General features: G+C 31.4%; 2 protein-coding genes across 3 annotated transcripts; both read left to right on the forward strand.

Moving 5' to 3' along the window:
- The first annotated feature begins 2,940 nt into the window (after window positions 1-2,940).
- LOC130442912 (pyridoxal phosphate phosphatase PHOSPHO2-like) lies at window positions 2,941-4,321 on the forward strand. Of its 2 annotated transcripts, none has more exons than XM_056777316.1 (2): window positions 2,941-3,235; window positions 3,540-4,321. In XM_056777316.1, exon 2 carries the CDS (start codon window positions 3,540-3,542, stop codon window positions 4,272-4,274), a length of 735 nt encoding a protein of 244 aa, XP_056633294.1. In that variant the 5' UTR covers window positions 2,941-3,235; the 3' UTR covers window positions 4,275-4,321. The 2 variants fall into 2 exon arrangements, with proteins under 2 accessions (XP_056633294.1, XP_056633295.1); XM_056777317.1 differs by having other exon boundaries at window positions 2,955-3,108.
- Window positions 4,322-5,943: 1,622 nt separating this feature from the next.
- LOC130442913 (serine/threonine-protein kinase polo) lies at window positions 5,944-24,180 on the forward strand. Its single transcript, XM_056777318.1, has 8 exons — window positions 5,944-6,264; window positions 9,115-9,339; window positions 10,427-10,824; window positions 20,421-20,638; window positions 20,965-21,104; window positions 21,205-21,398; window positions 21,492-21,735; window positions 23,913-24,180. Exons 1-8 carry the CDS (start codon window positions 6,172-6,174, stop codon window positions 24,099-24,101), a joined length of 1,701 nt encoding a protein of 566 aa, XP_056633296.1. The 5' UTR covers window positions 5,944-6,171; the 3' UTR covers window positions 24,102-24,180.

Consider the following 24,180-nt stretch of genomic DNA (forward strand, 5'->3'; position numbering starts at 1 on the left):
GGATAAGGACGTCCTTCAGTTTTAACTCGTCGAGATGACCGTTTATTACAAGTCCGAAATGTAAATGTCTCTGATAGATCAATAAAATGACACCTTCAGAATGCTGCTACACAGCAGAAGAGCTCTCCAGGCACCTTCGCTAACCAGGCAGTATTGTGTTGCCTGATTAAGATTTGCCAGACAACATTTAGATTGAAATTTAGAAAATTGGATACAAGTTTTATTTACTTATGAGATAAGAATCAGTCTAAGAGATCCAGATGGACGTAATCAAATTCGAAGACGGCGAGGAGAAAGATTTGCGCAGTCTTGTATCATTCCTAGCGAGCCGTTCCAAGGAGGGTCTATTATGTTTTGGGGAGGAATTTGTTTTGATGTCCGCACAGAATTAGTGTCTCTTCCTAGACCCGCCCTTAATGCGACAAGATATATAACTGACATTCTTGAAAATCACGTAGTTCCGTTTGGGCCATTTATTGGTGATGATTTTTGTTTAATGCATGATAATGCTAGACCACACATTGCGACAGATGTTCTAAACGAAGTAGGAATTCATACCCTGGACTGACCATCAAAAAGTCCAGATATGAATCCTAGCGAGTATGTCTGGAACATTTTAAAATGCCGCATTCGTCGTCGAAATCCATCTCCTCAAAATTTAAATGAGCTTGAGCAAGCGGCATTAGAGGAATAGGAGAACAAACCTCAAGAAGTGATACAGCACCTAATTGAAAGCATGCCCAGGAGAATGTTAGCAACAATTACATCCTGAGGCGGAAATACACGCTACTAGCATTTTAGAAAAAGGAACATTATTTTTTAGAATGCAAGTTTTATTTTTAAGAAAATTTGGTTTTATTGCAATGTTTTTATTTTTTTACTCATTAAAAATCACTCAAAATTACTACACATTTCTTATTATAAAATGATTGAAAAGAAGTTAAACAATAGCAATATTAATTTAAATTTATTAAACAAAAAAATATTATTATAAGTACATCCCTACTCACTTATAGAAGTTAGCTGTTTTTATTGAACTGAGAAAATATTTCCTAGATATAATTTATATGGCAAAACAACGTTTGCTGGATCAGTTAGTCAAGTATAATATTTTTTTTTGGAATCTATATAGTATAAACGTACCAAAACAACACTCAATAAGTGTTGATTAGTTTTTTAACAATATTTTTTTCTTTTTTGTCAGTCATAAGCCTGGAAAAGTGGGAAGGAAAAATAATTATTTTAAAATAATATGAAAATTTATTGTAAATATTTAATGTGAATTACAATTTTGATTAATTCTCAGCCTTCCATTAATGTAGCATAGAGAATAAATTAATTTTTATCATTATTCATTTAAATGAAAAATGCTGGAACATTTAAACTTTTGTTCTTGATTTTGGAATTTTTTCACTTATACAGGGTGAGTGGGGAGGATCGCACCAAACTTTAGGAGTGTATTATACACATGAAAATAATGTAAAAAAACTCATATGTTCTTATCTAATTTTCATTTGTTTTCAAGTTATAGCTTATTAATAAATAAACAAATTATCACATAAACATTTTCTTAATCATAACGTTCTTTCAATAAATGTTCAAAAATACCGCCATTGACTTCTAAACACTTTCTGCTTTGTCTACAAAGAGCGTTTGTTGCTCTCCCAATTGATTAATTTCTTTCTTTAATATGGGCTGCAGTATTCTCAATTCGTCTAATTAGTGCATCCCGTGTGGCCACTTTTATTTTGTAGACTTCGTTTCTCATCCAGCCCCATAAACAAAAATCTAGTGGTGTGAGGTCTGGAGATCTTACAGGCCAATTAATGGGACCTCTTTGACCAATTCAATGCCCTGGAAAATGTTCGTCCAGCTCCATAGTGCTGATAGTACATCTGCATTCTAATATTTACCTCTAGTAGACCTTGTAATTTATTTTGTAAAAAATTTAGGTAATTGTCTCCTGTGAGGCGATTCTCCAAAATGAAAGGGCCAATTAAATAACTGTCAACCACACCACACATTTACAGAAAACCGATGTTGAAAATTGCTTTCGACTGTTGCGTGGGGATTTTCGTGCGACCATACATGATAGTTGCGAGTATTATAAATGCAATCACGGGTAAATGTGGCTTCATCTGTAAAAGTGTATACTTGATACAACACACAACATGATGATTATTATTTATCCACTGACAAAACTCCATACGGTTAGCTTAATCCTCTGGTTGTAAGTGCTGTACTCTCTGTACATGATAAGAACATAAGCCTTCTTCGTGGAGTGTCTTTATCACCCTTTTTTTGTGGAATTCCCAATTGAGTGGCAATTCTCCATGAGCTCGTAGTTGTATCTTCTACAATATGCAGAATATTTTTTACTTCTACCAAACCTTGTCGATTAGCGCGTTCAAATATGTTAGCACTGGGAAGCTTACCAGTTTAGCACCATTTGTTAAAAATTCCAATAAATACGTTTATTAGGATATCTTTGGTGTGGAAAACGTTGACGATATTCTTCAGCAGTAGCTGTAACATTTCCATTACAGAAACCATAAACAAACACCATATTTGCATATTCTAAATTTGAATAAATGTTTGATATTTTACAACAATAACAATCACATAAATTCGAAATTAAACGTTCATTTACTGTTCACAGTACACTGACAGTTCATAAAAACGTTAGAATTATCAAATGTCTTTGAGCCTCGAACATAGCATACTTTGATAATTTTAAAATTCATATATAAGTGGAAAGCTAGATGAACATTTTCAATTACTCCATAACTTGAAAACAAATGTAAATTGGGATTTTTTACATTATTTTCACTTGTATAATACACTCTTAGAATTTGGCGCGCATCTGATTGGTTTGGAATGTGTGTCATTTAGCGAATGCTACGTGATTGTCGTGAGGTGGAAAAAATCAATTGAATATGCGCATTACAGGAACCATCCTGACTGTTGTTAGTATTAGTATATAATCTTAGGTATTACATATATGTTAAAACGAACCTAAAGTCTATGGTTCTGTGATTAGCCAAAAATTATAACATAAACAATTTTACCAAATAAATGAATGAAAAAAACAATGGACTAAATTATTAGGTAACCATATGGTAAATTGCCAATTACGTTTAGATCAATTACACATAAATGAATAACACTAGCACCATATTTTATCTGCATAAATTATGTATATAAACAAATAATTACCTTCGTTCCAAAATTGAAGGTAGAGTATAATTATTTAATACTTTGTTTTACTCAGGAATTTAATATATTTGTTTATTGTAGATGTTTATTTTTTAATTTAAAAAAAATATTTAAATCAAAGATATTAGTATGACTAATGGTTTTTGTTTAGTTTGGATTTCTTCGGAGTCTTATTAATTTTTCCCAAATAAATGAAATAGTACCAAACTTTATATGGCAATTTTTATACAATGATTTATGAAAAATTAGTAAACAACTGATTTTTTTGCTCATTCATTATAAAAGTATAGTTAATGGGAAATAACTGTATGATATTGTTTTAGATGGAAAAAAAATTAGCAGTATTTGACTTTGACCATACCATTGTTCAGGATAATTCTGATGTGGTAGCAATAAATTTAATTGATCCCAAGAAAATCCCTCCTGAATTAAAAAAGTTACATAAGTCTGATGGATGGACTTTGTTCATGCAAGAAATTTTTCAACTATTACATAAATACGATATTAAAGAGGATAAAATAAAATCTGTAATAGTATCCTTAGAAGAAGTAGAAGGAATGGGAAAACTTATTCGAAAATTAAAAGAATTGAACTTTGATGTTATAATTATCAGTGACTCAAACACATATTTTATTAATGCTTGGCTAGAAGCAAACAATTTAAGCCAATATGTATATAAAGTGTTCAGTAATCCTGCATATTTCAATGAAGCAGGTGTTCTTATAATAAGCATGTATCACTTGCAAACAACATGCAATCTAAGTACAAAAAATTTATGCAAAGGACAAATTATGGAAGATTTTATCAAGGCACAAAAGGATAAAGGTATTTCTTATGAAAAAATAATATACTGCGGAGATGGAATGAATGATTATTGCCCCATTTTAAAATTGAATAAGACTGACTTGGCATGTGTACGAAAAGGTTATAAGTGTGTTGAACTTGTGAAAAAGTCAAAAGATGGTTTTGATGTGGATGAAACTGGAAATTGTAGAATTGTTAATGCAAATTTATGTGTATGGTCTAATGGTAATGATATTTATTCATTGTTGTCATAAACGGAAATTTTTTATAGTTGTATATTCCAATAAAAAAGTTCTTCCTATTTAATATGATTTATTTATTAGATATTTCAATTTATTAATTCTTCTAAAATCAAGAACTTTTTGAAGCATTAAAATATTATTAACTAGTAAGTTATTCATTACTTATTTCTTTATAACTTCATTGTAGTCAGATCTGTTATGCAATACATAAATACAAAAATAATCCAAAACTCCAGTTAATTGAACAAAATTACAAAAGATATATAATATTCCAACATATTTTAAGAAGTAGTGCGTAAAGAAAGTTATTAAGGTCTCCATAGTGTAGTGGCTATTTATTTATTTATATATGGGTCTTCTTCGATATACCACCACCAACAAAATAATAATAACGACGAAATAGCGTTTTAGAAGAAAAGCAATTGAAATTAAGACGAAAAACGCAAAAAAATTATATTTTCAAAAAATTGTACATACATAATTCCAAAAAAGATCACAGGAAAATCATAAAATTTAATTATGAAAAGTATATAATATTTAAAATTTTGTATCGAAATCAGCAATATCTTCGTCAATACTACGAATTTTCTCTGTAACAATGGAGCTTGAAAATAAACTTAAAAACTCCAATTGCTCTTCTATAGATAAATTACCGATTTTGGGACACAGGGACTGTCAACTTGATGCTCTTCGACGATTATATCAGTGTCTACTATACCTGTTTCTACAGCATATGAATGTTCTCGGTTTGGCATAACTGTGATATTCATAAATGGAAGTAGACAATGAAGGTAGGAATAGATGGGAAAATTTTATACTTCAAATTTATTATCACTTTCCAGAAAATGATTTTCAACCAAGCGATAATTTCATGTTGAGCATTGTATTACAAAATTTTTTTCTATATAGAACTCGCATCAGAAAAGCGTTTGGGAAATTTAAACAAATGATTATTTATCTTGAAAATTGACATTGACAGTTTGACAGTAATAACACATTTTTATTAGACTAGCGTCATGATTGGTAAGTGGCAGAACTAAATTTGTGTTGCTGACATATATGTAATACTTTTATATGGACAGTTTCTACAAGTGGAAAATGTTCCGACTAAGGAAGACAGAATGGCAACAATTTCTCTATCCTCCGATGTTTCAGCTTGGTTTTGTGCATTCTCAAGCATGCGCAGTATAGATAAAGTGTCTCAAACAAAAGCGAAAATTAATATTGTCGGCACCGTAACGTAGGGAAGTTTTATTCCCATACCCACTGTCCATTAGGGAGTATTACAAATATGGTTGCTGAAATTTAGATGAAAGTCGACCTTCTTATTGTGTATGTTCTGTGCTGTCTACTATTAATTCTCATGGACAGTGGAAGTGGTATGCTGCTTAGGTTTGAAGTTTTTGTACTTATAGTAATTTCAAGATAAAAATAACATATAGTATTAAACTTCATTGCAAAATCCGTGGGAGTAGGTAATTCGTTGATAACTGCTCAATAACAATTATAAAAATTAAATTATACAAATAAATATATATAACAAGAATCAACGCTGGAAAAAGGAATAAAATCAAAAGTTCATGTTTTAAATTTGACATTTTTTATTTTCGTTATCATACTCAGCTAAATATGTATTTAAATGTTTATTTATCTATGATATTCACTCCCCTTTACTTATTTTTACACTGACGAGCGTTCACCCTAACGTATATTTTTTTGGTTTGGTTGGTAAGAGTAAATTGGAATTTGAATCGAACGGCCAATGAACGACGAATATTCGAAAGTTTTATAACTGTCATTTATTCATTTGAGGTGAAATAGTTCTTTGCTGCAAGATCTTCGTTGAGATCTAGAATAGGAGTACAAATATTAATATTATAAACTTTAAGTAATATAAATAAAAAATAACATGTCTAAAGAAGATGATACTCAAGTTATCCCAGAAATAATATATGATAAACACACTAAAACGACATATAGAAAAGGCAGGTTTTATGGGAAGGTATGTTGTATTATTTCATAAATCGTTCGGTTGTATCTTAAGTACCATGTTGTGCTAGCGTTATTCTTAATACCATTAATCGATTTTAACTATTTAGAAGTCTTCCATGTATTATTTATTAGAGGATAGTCAACGTTTTTATTTATTTCTTTTTCAAATGTTTTTACAACGTTTTCTTGTAACGTTTTTTCTAACAAGTTTTATCAGCAGTTGAAATAATATGTTCTAATATTATATTTATATTAAATAACAGACAGGATAATTACCTCAATACACTCGATTGCCAAAATATTGTATATAAAGTACATTTTGTAAGTTATTCAGTTAATAACTTTGGAAGTAGTGTCGTCCTTAACTAAACCAGCAACAGGGTTATTCATTAATTTCTAAAAGCTATAAACTACGAATTCTAATAGTTCAGTGTGGTTTCCTTGATTTTCGAGGATGATGCACAAAAAATCAATCAAATAAATATTCTTAAGAAATCTGCTGCATCTAATTTGCTGGTTCTATTAAACATATTTGTTTATTTTGATTCTATTACCCCTATGTGAATGATTAAATAATGATTTCTAGAGGATTTAGACTAAGATTGAGAACTTTAATAAGAATTTACCTGTTTTTTAATTTGAGGATTATAAATTATGCATTAATAATCAAAATAAAGTTAAATTTTTTGCTAGAGCATAGCTCTCTTCATTGACTGAAGAATCATATTATTCATTTCAGTGACGCCCATATTTTTATAAAAATGTGCTATGCAATATTTATTCAATCAAATTTTGTGTATTTACAACTGGCAAACATTGCACAAAGTATATTTAAAACCACAATCATTAGTCATCTGACAAAAGGGGAAACAGTTTAACAGCTAATGATGTGCTTATTTTAGTGAATCTAAAGCTCTCAAATTCTATTTTTTTCATATTACTTAATTTTCATGATTATTATTCACATACTGAGCAGTAAAATATTCAATATAGTTTAATTTCTGTAGATATATTTCAACAAGTTAGTCATAAGTTAACATTAATTTTAAATTGTTGATTTATATCATTTATTGTCTAATATATTTTTCATATGGTGAAATATATGCTGTTAGTTCTTGTATATTTTTCCATTTTTATCAGTAAATGATTCATGACTATTTATTTAAAATAATAGTAGCATTGTTTTCTTTTAAATATGCAATTTTGTTCTGTTACAGTAATTGATTTTTCATCTTTCATTGCCTATTTATTTCAACCCTGTATTCATTTGCTCTTCTTTTTATCATTCAATAATAATTTCAATAAATCTAGCTTTGGAAGGCATAATAAAAAAAAGGCATGATATTTAACAAAACTCATCAATGCTTAGCTTATGCTGATGATGTGACATTGATAGCAAGAAACAGAAGAAAGCTTGAAGAAACCACAAAACATGTTATAACAGCAGCAGAAGAGATAGGGCTACACTTCAATAATGACAATAATTTTAAAACAAAGTTTATGGAAATAAGGAATAAATGTGGAAGCAAGACAAAAAATAATTTCAAATTATATAAATATGATGGGACAAAATTTCATGTATTTGGGTGTACTACTAGATAATAAATGCCAAGAAAAAAAGGAAATTGAACTAAGAATTGCCAAAATTAACAGTTGTGCAGGCAGCCTTAGAAGAATATTAACATTGAAAGAGATATCCAGATCTGCGAAAGTTCGAATTTACAACACACTTTTGGGACCCAACCTGACATACACCTGTGAAACCTTTATAATGACGAATAAAACTAATCAGAAATTGGAAATATGGGAGAGAATAATACTAAGAAGAATTTTTGGAGAAAAGCAAATAGAATTAGGATGAGAGAGAAGATCAAACCATGAAATTTATACACTTTTCAATGAGTCACCAATCAGCAAGTTTATAAGGCCAAATGGTTACAACAGCTAGGTCTCTTTGAACAAATGGACAAAGACAGACTCTTGAAATGATTTGCGCACAAGATACCAGAGGGTGAGAGAAAAAGAGGTAGACCAAAAAAAAAGGTAGAGGAAAGTAGTGGAAGAAGAACTTAGAGAGAAAAACATGCAGAGCTAGAGAGGAAAAGCAAGGGGCTGAAATAATTACAAGGCTATGGACCTAAATGGTCTGCATATAAGCCTGAATATGTAATAATAATTTTATTATCTGGAGATATAATTTGTCAACAGTGGCATAGTGTGGACTAATATAGATGTGGGTGAAGTCGCATCAGTGAAGCCCCTTTTCTTTCATTCCCAAGATCTACCTAATAAATTTATCTTACTGAACATGTTTTGATATGACATGCCTACTCTTGATAACATATAAAAGAGTGGTGGGGATTATTAAAAAGCATATAGATTGGAAAATAGATTTTAGTTTATAACTTGAGTGATTTAATTTTTTACACAAGTAATGTTCTTTGGCTTTTTGCTTCATCAAAGTAATCTAATAAGGATTACACCAGATAGTCAGTGCTTTACATTGTTTCTTAAGTTTTTAATAATTTTTAATGTGGGAAAACTTCTTTCAGTGGAAGTTGTATTTACAAGCATAGTCAACATAATTCTAATAACAAAATAAACATAGCTAGATAGATAGATATCATCTAGTTATTCTAGTTCATTTATAATTATGTATTAAATCATCTGAGTGGCGATTTAAATGGAGTTTGGTGGATTAGGTACTAAAAGTGGTAGTTCATTGCTTCATGGACTTTTGTAATTTTTTGGATTCTACAAATTTAAAAAAATGCTTTTGGGGATCAATCAAAATTTTGTTGCAAATTGTAATTTATTTTGATATATGAACAGATTTTATTTGTTAAATCACTTTTTCTAGGGAGGTTTTGCAAAATGTTACGAATTAACAAATACTTTAAACAGTCAAGTTTATGCTGGAAAGATAGTATCAAAGTTACTTATGACAAAACAAAATCAGAAGGAAAAAATGACTCAAGAAATTCAAATACATCAATCACTTCGCCACAGAAATGTTGTTGGGTTTCATAATTTTTTTGATGATAACCACAACATTTATATCATTCTAGAATTATGCAGAAAGAAGGTAAGTTTATCAATAAAAATGTAATTAGTTGTATTTCTATAATTTAAAATACTTATAAAAAATATATTGTGTTGGAAGATCAACAATCTACCGAAGAGGTAACCTGTATAACGTGTATGGGGACGTTCTGGTGTATTTAGGAGATCTGAACGGTATTGCTCAAAAATATTGATTTTTGATCTCGTGTCGATCAGCTGCAGAGGTCTATTTCTAGGAGACTGTAAATCGTAATGTGTGTGGCAACTATAAGAGAAAAGTTATCAAACAGTAACATCAATTATTAATATTGGTTAATTGGTTCAAAGTTTTGTATTTGTCAATCAGAACTGTTTTTCAATTCATTACAATTTTATTTCCACAATTTTTCTGAATATTTGTTAAATCATCAATACATATTTTGTATAATTGATTTAATTTTTTTTATATGTATATTATGTGATTGTATCAGATTAAGTATTTTTATTGTCACTAGGTTTTCATAACAACACTTAAGCTGATCTGTGTTGTCCTTAATTCTTACATGCTTGCTCGCTATTAATAGATAAACTCAATATTTTATAGTATGGAACAACTTCTTGATATTTATGTCAAGTTTAATATTATGTATAAAATTATAGAGTATTGGAACAAATTTTTAAACATGTGAAATCTTTAACCAATATATCTATATCTACCAGTGTAACTTTTGTACTCTTATTCAAAAAATTTATACTAAAGATGAAAAATTTGTTAACAATACTTTAAAATATGAAGAATCTGGGAACTATTTTCCAAAGACAATATAAAATGAATGGAATATTGTGATGCTTTTATCCAAAATCAAAAATTATTTAAAAACCTATTATTTACAGACGAATGTATGTCATGTTTTTTGCTCTCAAAAAATGATAGAAACTATTTTGAAAATACTAATAGATCATCAGGTTTAACACTAATAATTGTTTTTCTTTTGGGTCTCTCCACATTTATTGTGATATTCTAATGAAACTTATTTGTAAATTGGAATTGAGTTAGTTAAAGGTTTGACATTTCTATATTCGACAAAAAATTTTTTTCAATACTGTAAATATATTTTATGTATTTCTAGTCCATGATGGAACTCCACAAACGTAGAAAGGCTTTAACTGAACCGGAAACTAGATTTTATATGAAACAAATTTTATCTGGTGTCCAATACTTGCATCAAAATCGAATCATTCATCGGGATTTAAAATTAGGCAATTTATTTTTAAATGATGACTTAATAGTGAAAATAGGTGATTTTGGGCTGGCTGCAAAAATTGAATTTGAGGGGGAAAGAAAAAAAACTTTGTGTGGCACTCCTAATTACATAGCTCCAGAAATATTAACAAAAAAGGGACATTCCTTCGAAGTAGATATTTGGTCAATAGGCTGCATTATGTATACACTGCTTATTGGAAAGCCTCCATTTGAAACTACCAGCTTGAAGGAGACATACGATAGAATAAAGAAGTGTGAATATAGGTGAGTAAAGTCTATCATTTTTTCATTAGTGACTAAATGTACTCATTATAAATGCAAATTTGATGTTATATATATATATATATATATATATATATATATATATATGTATATATATGTATATATATGTATATATATGTATATATATATATATATATATATATATATATATATATATATATATATATATATATATATATATGTAATAAGTGTAACAAGAAAAACTTGACAAGGACTCCTTCACAGAGGAAAAACAGTATTTTATTGTATGATTGTATTATTCTAAAATTTATCTGACAGGGCAATTGGCAATTGGCTATTCAAAGTTCAAATAACTAATCCCATTTATTTTCAAATATCTTGAACACTTTCAGAACTATGGCTATGTAACCGACATATTTTGAAATCACCAGTTTTAAATGGATTTTCTTTTGATATGTAAAATAAAATACTTCGTTATAAAAAGTGTTTCTTTAAAAGTCAAATGCAAAATTTCGTTTTCGAATTTGTCAAAAAGTTCATTTTTGAAAATTTTCAAGAAATTTCTAAAAAATAGTTTATACTTTTATCAGGTGATTCTCAAAATTTCATGGCGGGCGGCTGATGGGCTCATAATTAAATAATAATTAAATTAATCAAAAAGAAGGTTTTATGAAACTATTAGTCAACCTACCTAATACCGATTTATTTACTATCTTACATTAATATAGAAATTACAATAAAAATTTTTAACAATACATCTTATGCAAAAGTAATTCAGAACTTTATGATTTGGGAAGTTTTAGAACTTTTTCAGATATTACATAACTCCTTCCTGAAGAGGTGGGATCAACTGTACAAAGTATATCTCTCAGTGGTATCCACAATATGTTCAGTTTTCTTGGATATGAAAATGATGATCAGGATCAGCAGGATACAGAAAAGTTTCTTTTAGCTTATCTTCATCTTCATTCTTATCCAACACATGTCAGCCACCACTTTGGTCATATATTTTGGTTTTAGGACATCTTGAGATAGTCTGTAGTATCTTTAGAGAATATTTTTACACATATCTTTGATACTATTGAATTTGCAGACATATAAGCCTGATATTGCTGTTCCCTTAATAGTTACTGCTTGACTGAAATTGTTATTTAAAAATATCTCAGACCCAACGTACTCCATCTTGAGTGCCAGATGAATTTTAAACTACCCATTCATAAAGTTGGATAGGTGTTAAAATTTTCTCGTTACATGGACGTTGTAGGCTTGCTTTTACAGCAAGTCTTTTTACTGTGCTCCCAACTCCATCACAGGGTCTTTTTCCATGGGCAGTAGCCAAAAAATTCCATTCTGCCTCTACACCAAAGTTTTGCTCATTATAACATCTTTTTTTTTGGAATGTATAAACGAAAATGGTGCTATGGTCAAAATATGTTGAAATTACAACAAAACTTGAATGCTTTAGTTTATTTTCTCTGTGATGAATCACAAATGGGTGGAAATTTTGAGCTTCGTACTCAATGACAATATTATAGTTTTCAGAGAAATGTAGGTTTACTACAAACTAAGATACTTCAATATTCTCTTTTATGTCTTTATTGGATGATGACTGCTCCTTTGCAATAAAATCAGGATTTTTTAAAATGGTTAGTTTGTGACAGAAAATAATTATAAAATCCTCATTCTGTATATTCACTTGTATGACAATTAATGTTTAGTGGATTAAACATAATTTTTGACAAACAACTAGTATAAGTATTTAGTTTTCTATTTGTCAAAGCTCCTAATTTGATATTTTCATTAAATTCAAGTTATGGAGAATTGTGCATACACAGACAGAATGTGTACCATTCTGGTCTGCCAGTATGCATTGTTTTGGTCAAAGCTCAGCTTGATAAACCTATTGGATTTGAAGAATAAATTACAGTCAAACAGTCCCAAGTCATATAACTCTGACACTATTCCAAAAAAATTTACAATTTCGCTTGCAACCTTCACGGATTCTTGACCAACTAGGTTAAGGGAATGAGCAGCACATGGCAAGTAATCCACGGATTTATTTTTTTCTTTTAGTAGCTCTTGTACACCATTGTAGATTCTGGCCATATTAGCAGCGTTGTCATATGACTGTCCCCTGCAATTATCCAGTAGTAGTCCATTTGTTTCCAAAAAGACTTGTAGAATATTAAATAAATATAAGCCAGTATGACTACTAATTTTAATGAAAGATACACATCTTTCATACACTTTTTCCCAAAACAGTATCGTTATTCATTTCAGTTATAATTTGTTTAATTATCTGTTTACCCATAATCTCAATTATTTTCTCATATACTGTTTTTGATAAATATATTACAGGGTTTGGTCGCAGCTCTCGTTGTTCAATGTGTTCACGTATGAATGGGTCGAACTCTGCCAATAGCTCTAAAGCACCCATAAAATTACCATTATGTGGAGAACCAAATACTTCCTCGGAACCTCTAAGTGCTAAGCCTCTTATACTAAAAAATTTTAGCACCTCAATAAACCGTTTTAGGACATTGTGATAATATTCTGTTTCTTTATTTAATTGCTACTGAAGCTGCTTGTCTAAAACAGACTTATTTTCTTTTCGTGTCAACCACACTAACATTGAATTCTTACGTTCATTAGAATTTTCGTGACTTTCTAAACAAAATCCTATGTGCTTCCAATCAGAAAATCCGGTTGTATATTGAGAAGGAGTTTTAGAAAAAACTTTGCAAGTCAAACAAAAAACAGTACCAACCCTTTTTGAATAACATAACCAAGATCTTTCCAGTAATTGGCCATTTTTCATTTTTCGAGTGAAATACCTATTTGAAAAAGATCTGTTTTGTTCTTTATATCTCTTCATTGAAGCTGAATATATATTCTTCGGATCTTTATTTTGAAGTCAGTCATTTCATGTGAAAGGACGAAATTAATAAAATCATTATTTAGCAAATCCGGCCACAAGCCCACGTCAACATATTCTCAAACTCAAACTTAATATTTTCTAAATTTCTTTCCACCTCGGTATCGGTATTACCTTCCTTTTGCTGAACACCAATTTCATTTTCAGAGGAACCAGAGGATTACTGAAAGTCAAGATATTGCACATTTTCATCGTTGGTATTTTTTTTCTGGTTTTGCGATTTTTTGCTTACTTTGGTTAGATTCTCTTCGCATAAAATACCTTCCTTTACGTTTTTTAATTGATTTATAGCTATTTCATTCGCGTTTATATGTTCTGATTTAGAAAAAATTTCAATTTTTGCGCATTTATTTTTTTCTCTTTCTCGACCAAACTGTAATTTTCTTTTTTCAGCTCCACTTTAATATTTTCTAGCAGAAATATTGTAAAATAAGATATTTTTCTGAAAATAAACAAAGAACTAAATAGAACTTCTAATTTTAATACCTACTTTGTAATGAATGCAGCAATTCATAAATTATAATTAAAAATCATTTAGTTTTGAAAACTGAAATAAAAATAAAAAAGTCATGTTTTATAATTCTTTTTACTTACCTACTGCCTATTAAAAGCAGGAGGTCTTCTTCTTTTAATGCTTATCCATTAATGGATGTTCGCGACCAAATTCTTCATGGCTTCTCTATCTCTAGCGCTATGGATCAATGTCTGAATATCTTGTATACCCGTCCACTGCCTCACGTTCCGTAACCATGACATCCTCTTCCGTCCCATTCCTCTCTTACCTTCAAACTTGCCCTCGACTATCAGCTGAAGGAATTGATATTTATGGCCTCGCATTATATGGCCAAGATATGCAATCTTTCGTTTCTTCACGATGTTAAAGAGTTCACGGTCTTTATTGATACGCCTGAAAATATCCTCATTCCTCACTTTGGCAGTCCATGGTATCTTCAGGATTCTACGATATACCCATATTTCGAATGCCTCTAATTTATTGATGTTTTTCACCTTAAGGGTCCAACCCTCCATCCCGTAAAGAAGCACTGACCAAACGTAGCACCGCACAAGTCTCAGTCTAAGATCAAAATCAAAGTCGGTACATGTAAATACATTTTTAAATATTATGAATGTACTTCGAGCTTGTTCAATTCGGTATTTTATTTCACCGTCCGACGACCATTCTTCATAGAGCCATGTTCCTAGATATTTAAATTTTTCTACCCGTTCTATAGGTTTTCCATTATGTTACTCTAGATTTTCTAAACGTATTCGCTTCCCTAGTGATAATCATGAATTTAGTTTTTTTGATGTTGATGTTTAATCCCATGTTTTGGCTATGTCCGCCTACTATATTAATTAGTTGTTGTAGGTCATCTATATTATATGTAATCAGTACTGTGTCATCGGCGTAACGTATGTTGTTGACCCAGATTCCATTGACTTTGATCCCAATGTCTCTATCTTCAAGTGACTCTCGAAAGATGGCTTCAGAGTATATATTAAACAGGAGCGGCGACAATATACAACTTTGACGTACTCCTCTATCTATTCGATAGGAGGTCTAGTTATGCTGAATACTTTCAATTTTAGTAAATTAAAAGAAAGGTCCGGTCCTTATAACTTTTAAGTTATCTATCACTTAGTAAACTAAACACATTTCTAACAATAACAAAGTCAATTCGTTAATATAGTCGACGATAGCAGAAGTGCGGAAAAATAACAAAATTGCGTCGGGCGATAAGTGGAGGGAAGTCCCCAGTAATAGACAATACACGGAATACACCGACCGAAAACAAGCGACAGGGAATTCCCCGTTCCATTTGATGGATGCGCACATGGGTTGATTGATCGTAGTGTTGCCAACCTTATGATAGGATTTGTTTTTAAATTCTAGATAATTTTTATTATTGACAATATCGTCTATTGATTTCAGTTCAGTTGGGGGCCTTCTGTATTCGCGAGGCCCTGGCCTGTAGTCCAAAAAGCGTTTAAGTAGATCCGCTCCTGTTGACTTAATAGACTAACAGCATGAGATATGTCAGGGCGAGTCATTACAGCTAAGTACATTAAGCTTCCGATAAGTTCCTGGTAAGGAATCTTCGGATCACAAGTCTCACCCTCAACATTACTCAAGTTGACACTATTATCAAGAGGAGTACTAACTGCCTTACTTTCTAACATTCCAAAACGTTTTAATAAGTCTCTTATATGAAGTTCCTGGTCTAAAATTACATCATTTTCTACATAATCTCGGTTAATTCTAACTTCTAAACATTGTTTAGCCTCTCCAAGATTTTTTATGTTAAAATGATTATTTAAATGACCCCCAAGAAAACTTATTTCATTGGAATCAGCAGAAAAAACAAAAAAATCATCCACATATAGTGCAACTATTGTAAGTTGATTCCCTTCATTGTTTTTTATATACAAGCACGGTTCAAATTTTGATTTTTTATATCCAACATTTGACAAAACCTCATCAACTTTTTCATTCCATGCACGGCTAGATTGCTTTAATCCATACACAGCCTTTTTTAACAAGTATTCTTTATTTTCATTATTTTTTGAAACAAAACCCTCTGGTTGTTGCACGAATACAGTTTCATTCAAAACCCCATTTAAAAAAGCTGTCTTAACATCTAAATGTAGTATTTCTAAATCTAACTTAACGGCTAGTGCTATTAACAGTCTAAAAGTTGAGTGTCTCACTACTGGAACAAAGGTTTAGACATAATCAACACCCTCTTTTTGTGTGTACCCTTTTGCTACCAGTCGAGCCCTATACCTATTTTTATTGTCACTGTCACTTTTCACTTTGTACACCCACTTACACTTCACAACTGTCCCCGTTTCTGGTGGATCGACGAGCTCCCATGTATCATTCTCATTGAATGAATTAATCTCTTCTAACTTGGCCTGCTCCCATTCATGCTTATCAGGCCTTGAATGTGCTTCCTCTATGTTCCTCCGAACATCTACGCTATCCTGTGCTTTATCACTTGTAGTAGCACCATTGAAATATGTTATGTATTCATCAAAGACTTTCTTCTTCAGTTCTCTTTGAGTACAGTTGACTCATTGGAAGGCTCAGCCAGAACATAGTCACTGCCATTGTCAGAGCTGTGGTTGTCACTGTCTCCCACTGAACTGGAATTCTCACTCGGGACTTCTTGAAATCTGTGGCACTCCTTGACAGGTAATTGTGTATGCTGTTTCTCCATAATAGTCACGTCACGATTGACTATCACCTTTCTTGTTGCGGGGTTAAAGCATCTATATCCCTTTGTTGTTTCATCGTAGCCAACAAGAATATGTCTGATTGATTTCTGATCCCACTTGTTCCTATTGACCTTAGGAACATGAACCATAGCCACACTGCCATAAATCTGAAGGTGATTGACTTTGGGTTTGATACCTGTCCACATTTCATATGGAGTTTTTGGGAGTTTTGAACATGCTGAGCGATTTTTAAGATAACAGGCTGTATTACAAGCTTCAGCCCATAAACATTTGCTCAGACCTTCATCAAATAGCAGACATTTTGCTTTTTCAACAATTGTGCGATTGAAACGCTCAGCCATTCCATTCTACTGAGGCGTATGGCTATTTGATGTCTGGTGTATGATTCCAGCATTTTTTAAATATCTATCAAAATCACTGTTGCAAAATTTAAGCATCTTGCTGTTTTGAGGAAGTAGATAGAGCACGTTCTGCTGTAATCGTCTATAAATGTCAAGAAATATTTGGCTCCACTTATGGATGTTGTTTCTATGGGACCGCAGATATCACTATGGATTACTTCCAGTACTTTCTGTGCTCGACTACCTTCCTTTGGAAAAGGCAAACGGGCTTGCTTACATTTGCAGCATATTTCACAATTTTCTATTCTGGCATGATCATTACATATAAAACATCTACCATCTTGGCTTGTTCAGGTAATTTTCATTTATGTGGCCCAAACGTTGATGCCAAACGTTAGTGCTCGCTGCCTGAAAACATACTGATGTGTCTTTACAAACATCCAGTTTATAAACATTGTTGTTCAGACTAGCTGTTGCCACTAAAACATCATCTTGATTGAAAATATGATATTCGTTATTATGAAAACATACCTTGTTTCCGTTTCTAATTTATTGACGCCAAGATAACAAATTTGTGGTCTAACCTGGGACATATTGGAGTCTTTTTAACAATATTTTGTGTGCTCTGTGACTGTCTGGCTGACTGACTGTGTAGCCATTGTTTAGATGCACTGAATCCACCTTCAGATCTATTAGTATTGGGGCATTTTGACATAAAATGTCCATTTTTTTTGCATTTGAAACATACAATGTTACCGAAATCCCTTTTGTTGTCACTAGAATCAGCTGTTGCTGTACTCGATTGACGTTCTCTATTTGACATTCCAACATGGCTATCTCTGACAGAACCAGCTGGTTTGAAATTCCTGTTCGCCGCAAACGCACCGTTGTTACCATTATTGTAGTATTTGCATGTCAAGCAGTTTAGTTTTGGTGGAATCTGTAGTGATAGAGATTCCGGAGTGCTCCACAGCCATAATCATAGGGGCGTATTTTTCAAGACCTGCCAATAGCAGCAACCCCACTCACTCTTCATCTATGCTAAATCCGGTACGACGTAATTTTTGAGACGTTTCGACAATCTGGTTTATATAAGACTGCATACTGTCGTGATTTTCAAGTCTCGCAGGAATCAGCAAACGCAGAAGTTCAATTTTTCGCATGAAACCACTGTCATCGTACAACTTTTTGAGATTTGTCCATACTTCTTGGGCAGTTTTTGCATCCTTTACATGAGGAAATAAACTTGGGTCTATGGTTAAAACTAACTTAGCTTTTGCTTTGGCAATGGTGGTTGTATCAGTTTCCTTACCGTCAAGGCATTTGCTTAAGCCTTCGAGCACAAACACATTCTCAACTGCGAATAGCCATTCGTCATAGTTTTCGCGACCTAAAAGCCTCGGCACACTCGTCAAATAGTTGACGGCCATCTTGCTTTTCCGCGAAACACTAGCGCCCCCGACACGAAAATAAAAAACTTCCCGAACTACTGAATACCCGAAACTTCGCGTTGGAAACGATCTAGGCCCATAACCTATTGTAAAAGGTACTGAAAAACAAACAACGTGTTGACGCTATTGAATGTGTTTATTAACTACTACTAAAAAGGAAAGAAAACAAAGAAAGGCGATACATTCATTAGGTTACAATAAATGAACATAGATGTCGCCACACGGCTCGTGAACTTTTGTTACTATTTCCAACAATACCTTACTAACAGACGTCAGCTTGTAAGGGTTAATACAACGATGTCTTCTTGTAAGCCAATAGAATGTGGAGTGCCTCGAGGCTCAGAACTAGGCCTATTTTGTTTTTTTATTATCAACGATATTGCCTATCTAGACATCAGTAGTAAAATTTGTCTTCTTGCAGACGATACTAGATTTTCTTGGAGCAACCCTGATCTCATGGCACTTCATAGGACCATATCTAATCACCCTTAAATCATAATGCGATTCTAATCTTCTGCACTTCAACGTTTATAAAACTAAAGTTTTATCATATAAAAATACATTGCAGCCATTTGTACTAAATAACATCACCATTGAATCGTTGAATCTGTAAAATTCTTAGGGCTTCTTGTAGACAATTCTTTGAAATGGGAATTACATATTACCGCTTTATCTAAAAAAAAAAAGTTCTATCTGTTTTGCGCTAAGATCAGTTTCCAAAGAACTAAACTTATCCACCACGTTTAACAATTTATTATGCACTTATTGAGTCGCATCTCTCATATTTCCTTTCCTTTTGGGGTACGTGTGGTGCAACTCACGATGATCGAATCTTCAATGTACAAAAGAGAACTGTTGAATATATAGACAGACTAAACAGCAGGCCTCACTGATGTAACTTCTTTAAAGGATTCACAATATTTATCATTCATATTTGGATCCGTAAGCACGCTTCTCCAATTTTAGAAAGATCATTGCACAGCTATCTACTTAGGAACGCGAGCACGACCTTTATCTACCCACTCCATTCAGAATTAGTTAAGGACTCAATACTTTACAACGCAAAAAAATGCACAGTCATTTGCCAATTGAAATCAAATCTATATAAACCTTTTCTCGCAGTTCACAATAATTTGAAGGCATATTTACTGGAAAGTGTCTACTACCTGATAAACAACTTTTATTCTAATACTATTAATAATCGAAGTGGAACATGCTATGCACTGGTTTAAATTTTTTAATTGATTTTTCATACAAATCAATGCTTATTTCTTATTTTATGATTTCCGTACACTTAGTTTTATTATCTGGTTCAATTTTGACAATAAATACATAATGTTTATTACATAAGAAAATTTTGACATGTACATTTTAATAGGTAATTTCGTTATTCATTGTAGTTTTCTTGTGTATAGTTTCTATTTATATTTTATTTGTGTGTTTATTTAGTTATTGTATGATTGTTTCTTAGTTTTTTACAAACTTTTGTCTACAAATTGTGAACAATTTTTTGACAATAAAGAATTTCTCTCTCTCTTTTTGTGTTGTATCAAAAAGTAGGATTTAATAAATTTTTGCTTACTTCTCCTCAATGGAAGTAGAAGTTTTCAGTAACATATTCATTGTAATTATTTCTTACGTATTTTTTAGAATAACTTCGAATATATCTGTATCATCTCAACACATGATTATGATGATGTTGCAATCAGACCCCAAAAGTCGTCCAAAAGTAGAAGAATTATCAAGTCATGAATTTATAGTTAATGGATATTGCCCACCAAGTCTTCCCGTTAGCGCATTAACTATGGCTCCTAGATTTGAGAAGTTTGACGTAACTTCTAGAAGACCACTTACAGAAATTAATAATGGTATGTACATAGGTATAATACAATTCAGGTTGATTTAAGTTTCAACTAAGAATTATATTATTTCACTCAATCAAAATTATATGTTTAATAACATTACTGTTTGTTTGATTATCTTACCCTTGTGTTTGAGAAATTTATTGTTATTGACCCATTACATCAAGAGTAGAAATTTCTAATAAAATATTTGGCGAAACTTATGATGAAAAAACTTTAGGTTACTTTTCCTTCTTAATTTTGTCTTTCCAATAAATCTGCTTGAAATAAAGTTGAGATTTAAGATTGGATAAATTATTGCTCGAGTTTACCGATACATTTCTTATGTTTAGGGGAAGCCATGGTCATATCTCCTCAAAAGAAACATAATTCAATTACAGCAGGTTTGCTACCTACAGCACCTGTTACAAAAACTTATTCAACATTTGATGCAAAAGAAAATTTCCTGGTTCTAAAATCTATGATACATGGGGTAAGGTGTTATTAAAATTCAAGTCACCTTTCAAAAAATTTAATATAACAATTTTTATAAATTGTCTGGCAACATTTTTTAATATTTTTTTATATTTAAGGTAATAAAATCAAAGCCAGCCAGGCATCAAGTTTTCTCAGATGAAATGTCTGATCCTTCTGCCCAACCGATGATTTGGGTGTCTAAATGGGTGGATTATTCCGATAAATATGGTTTTGGCTATCAATTATCTGATGAAGGTGTAGGAGTTATGTTCAATGATACAACAAAACTTATTATGTTACCCAACGGAATGTAAGCATTTTTTATGTTAATGCTTTGTTTTTATTATGACATTTGATTTGTCTATTTGTGATTGGTTTGTTAGCACGCAAGTTTATTTTACAGAAATGTGCACTATGTGGATAAAAATGGAGACGAATCGTACATGACTGTCGATAATTATCCAAAACAACACGAGAAGAAAATGAAACTTCTGTCTTACTTTAGTAGGTATATGAGAGAACACCTCCTGAAAACTGGCGCGTCTGTAGTAAAAGATACTGATTCTATGTCTCGAACACCACACTTGCATCAATGGTGTAGATCGACATCTGGTGTTCTTATGCAATTAAACAATGGCACTGTGCAGGTTTGTATTTTTTTAAAAGTTTTTGGATGTATTCTACTATATCCAACTTTTGTTTTTTGCGATTTTTATGTCTGAAGGCGATTGCGTTACTAGAAAATGGAAATTATTTGAAATACTTCAACTAAATTAATCATATGAAGGTTTGTACTCAAGTTTGTAGATATGGCAACACTGAAGTGACTTTTTCAAATATGACATTCCTATCTTAAACTTTTGACATTTTTAATTGTGAACGTACTCAGAACGTGCTATTTCAGTTGTTTACAGATATTTGAAACATTCATCTTTGTCAAAAAATGGAAGTAAATCGCGAACATTTTCATGCGATGATTTTCGACGTGGATTAAACCAACAGCAGAGTGCCGATCAATTTGCTTCGACTTTTCACTATCTCTCTCGCTGGTTCTTCAAATTCGGCTGTTGTTAGAAAAGATCGATGCCATGCATGAACTGATATTGTACTGTCGTCATATGACTTACTGTGAGATTGAGGCATAGTTGGGCATTAGTTCCAATCACATACATTCAATATTGAATGAACATTTGGCTGTTAAAAAGATTTGTTCACGTTGGATACCGCATAATTTGACAATCGCTCAAAAAAAGCCTGTGTTTCAAAAGACGTCTATAAGATCTTGACAGGCGAAGAATCATGGATCTATGCATGTGAACCTGAAATCAAACAATCAACAGTATAGGTCTTTCAAGACGAGTCAAATCCAACGGTTGATTTGTTCAAATCACATGTTTTGGAGGTACCTCAATCGGAATGAAAAAAGTATTTTGACAATTAGTTCAAACGCATGCAAAAGGGTATTGATCTTAATGGATAATATATTGAAAAATAATAAAGCCATATCAAATTATAAAGATGTGTTTCTATTTGTCTATCTCAAAACTTGAGAAGCAACCTTTATACATGGTGTTAATTATAAACAGATATGTCAAATTAACTACTTTCCGAAAATTTATGCATCACTTTTTCAAATGTAGACACGCTTATTGTGTTTGGCAATCTAGATTTGATTTTTCAAAATTCTAGTTCTTCATTAGCAGCATATAATAACCTAGAAAATGGTTCTGAAATTTTCAACCTCAACATCTAAGATTGCTGGTTAGTGTTCCTATATTTAGTTGAATAACTAAAGATAAATGTTGTGTTTTGTTAAACACGAAAATTGAGTTCAGGCTGCCTGATATTAAAGATGTATTTTCGTATTCCAACCACCTAACGAACTTTATGACAAATGCAACTATTTAAACACAATATTGTTTGAAAGAAAATCCATTATGATTTGAGCAGGTACTTCTCGGCTGACACGTAATTATAGTACCATAAATAATGAAATTGGTAGCTGACAGGTACATCTTACTATTTTTCAAAACAGTTGTTTATTTGGTAGTGTTTTGTGGGACCATGTTGGGTTTCACTTCATATTTAGCTATTTAGATAGGTTTTCTATTTGTCTATTCTTTCAAAACAAATATAATCATATTGATATTGTTTCCAATATAATCATACAAATAAAGCACAGAATCATCTAAAATAAAATGATTATATACTCTGTGATATTGAAGTTAGATTTTTTAATTTAGTTGTGAAACTAATGATTATAAATATTTTAAAAAATGTTACTTGTTATAATCTTTTCAAAGTCAATTTATATAGATGATGTTACTTTACAATTTGCCAATTTGCTTTTAAGCCTTATCCACACTTAAAATAGTTGACAGATATAAATTGGTCTATTTCTGGTAACAAAAGTAGCTCAGCTAATACTTAGTCAGAATTTATACATACTTGACAATTTCTTTTCTATACACTAATACTGAGTAATGAAAATGCGTAAATCATTGAATTTGTAGGGTAAATTTCTAATATCGGTAGCCGACAGTTTACTGTTATCTGGTTCAAAAATGAAAAAGTACTTGAGAAAAATTATTTCAAGACAAAAATTTCCCATTCTTTTTTTTTAATACTAATATTTAGTTTCTTTTAATACTAAATGAGTTCTTTACTGATAAATAGGTTCGATGTTCCGCGTGAATTAATGTCTATATGATATAAATGCCTAATTAATTTGTACAAACATTTTATGAAGTTTGTCTAATATTGATGTTAATGTAATATATTTCATTGTTTAAAATGTTCGCTAATACAAATATCTATATTTTAGATGAATTTTGGAGATCATACAAAAATAATAATGTGTCCCTTGATGGCTGCAATAACTTATATAGACGAAGATAGATCATTCCGAACATTTAAGTTCGAATCAATACAAAAGCATGGTTGTCCAGTAGGATTATACGAAAAGATTCATTATGCCCACGAAAAACTTTCAATATTATTAGAGTCTCAATAAGTTCTGACAAGTTTATGGTTATTTTACACTTTTTATATTTCATATTTATTCATCGTATAATAAAATTTTATTTTTCAAA

Source organism: Diorhabda sublineata, chromosome 4 (assembly GCF_026230105.1).
Source record: "Diorhabda sublineata isolate icDioSubl1.1 chromosome 4, icDioSubl1.1, whole genome shotgun sequence".
NCBI lineage: Eukaryota > Metazoa > Arthropoda > Insecta > Coleoptera > Chrysomelidae > Diorhabda > Diorhabda sublineata.